This window comes from Cystoisospora suis (genome assembly GCF_002600585.1).
Source record: "Cystoisospora suis strain Wien I chromosome Unknown contig_1534, whole genome shotgun sequence".
Classification (NCBI taxonomy): Eukaryota; Apicomplexa; class Conoidasida; order Eucoccidiorida; family Sarcocystidae; genus Cystoisospora; species Cystoisospora suis.
The window spans coordinates 1-1,342 of record NW_027154334.1 but is presented as its reverse complement, the minus strand read 5'-3'; the positions used below and the strand labels follow the sequence as shown (position 1 = coordinate 1,342).

The 1,342-nt window shown below is 37.4% G+C and overlaps 1 protein-coding gene across 1 annotated transcript in view; it reads right to left on the bottom strand.

Moving 5' to 3' along the window:
* The window catches only part of CSUI_003435 (uncharacterized protein), a 3,144-nt gene extending 2,779 nt beyond the window's left edge, over positions 1-365 (bottom strand). Inside the window, exon 1 of the mRNA XM_068063633.1 lies at positions 93-365. Within this exon, the coding sequence (XP_067924386.1) occupies positions 93-353 (261 nt within the window). The 5' untranslated portion in view covers positions 354-365. The remainder of the gene's footprint in view (positions 1-92) is intronic.
* Between the last annotated feature and the right edge of the window lie 977 nt (positions 366-1,342).

Below are 1,342 nucleotides of genomic sequence, written 5' to 3'. Positions count from 1 at the left end.
TCTATGTCTATATCTCTATATCTGTCTATGTCTATAGCTACATGTACGTCTACGTATGTGTGAATGAACGGGGAGGGTTCATGCGTGCTTACTGTATCTGCAAGAAGATGAATTAGGTCACACCTCCACTGGCAAGACAACTTCTTGTCTTGTTTCTCTTCTATTCCATTCTTTCTCACATCTTCTTCTTCTTCTTTTTCATTCTTTCTCACATCTTCTTCTTCTTTTTCATTCTTTCTCACATCTTCTTCTTCTTTTCCATTCTTTCTCACATCTTCTTCTTTTTCTTCTTTTTCATCGGCGCTTCTCTTACAAGGGAGAGGGGGAGAGACATCAAACTCATACCTCAACATATTCTTCAACTCCTATGAAAAGGAAAGAAAAAAAGAAAGAGTGAGAAAGAAAGAATACATAAAGTTATGTCCTCCGTTCTCTCTAGCGTGCATGCTTATATATGTTCTTATATATATATATATATATGTACAAGTGTATACACACACATACATATACAGATATATATATATATATGTATACATCCCGAAATATCTGCCTCCCCTGCTTTGTTGTGGACTGTAGGCTCTTCGCCCTAGATACACAGATCTAGACATGTGTAAAAATGCATATATATATACATATATATATATATGTCTGTATGAACAAAGATATAGCACTGTACGGAGATCGGTTCGTTGATAGAGACTGGTTACACATAGATATATCTGTATTGACGATATGAAGAGATTAAAGGCCGTGGTCTGTTTCTATGGAGACTCGCTCATAGAGACATGTAAAGATATCCATGTGGAGGAGAAGATAAGAGAAAAGATCCTCTACATTAGGCGCAGGAAGCGCGAGATAGACGATCAGTCTGGGGATGGCCGCATGCAAAGGAGATAAATATTTTACAGATGACTACGAGAGATGGAGTCTCGTACGGGCACATGACGAGAAAGAAAGAAAACGAAAATTTTCTCTTAGGCTTTCGCATCCTCTAGGCAAGGGGAAGTCGATACTACACGTCTTCAAGTATATCAGCAGCTTCTTATTCATATATATATATATATGTGTTTATATGCGTATATGTATACATCTGGATAGATAGAAATATGTGTATATATGTTTGTATGTATGTGAGTGTGCATGCATAGATACATATGTAGAGATATAGACAGAAGTATAGATGTATGTATCTAACGAATTTTGTATGGGCATTACAGACCATACAACTTGCAAAATCGAAAGGCAAACGAAGCGAGACAGCTGTATATACACCTGGGATCTCGTGTGCATACACAGCCCTATAGAATACGATCTCTACCTCATCCTCCCTCATCCACATACA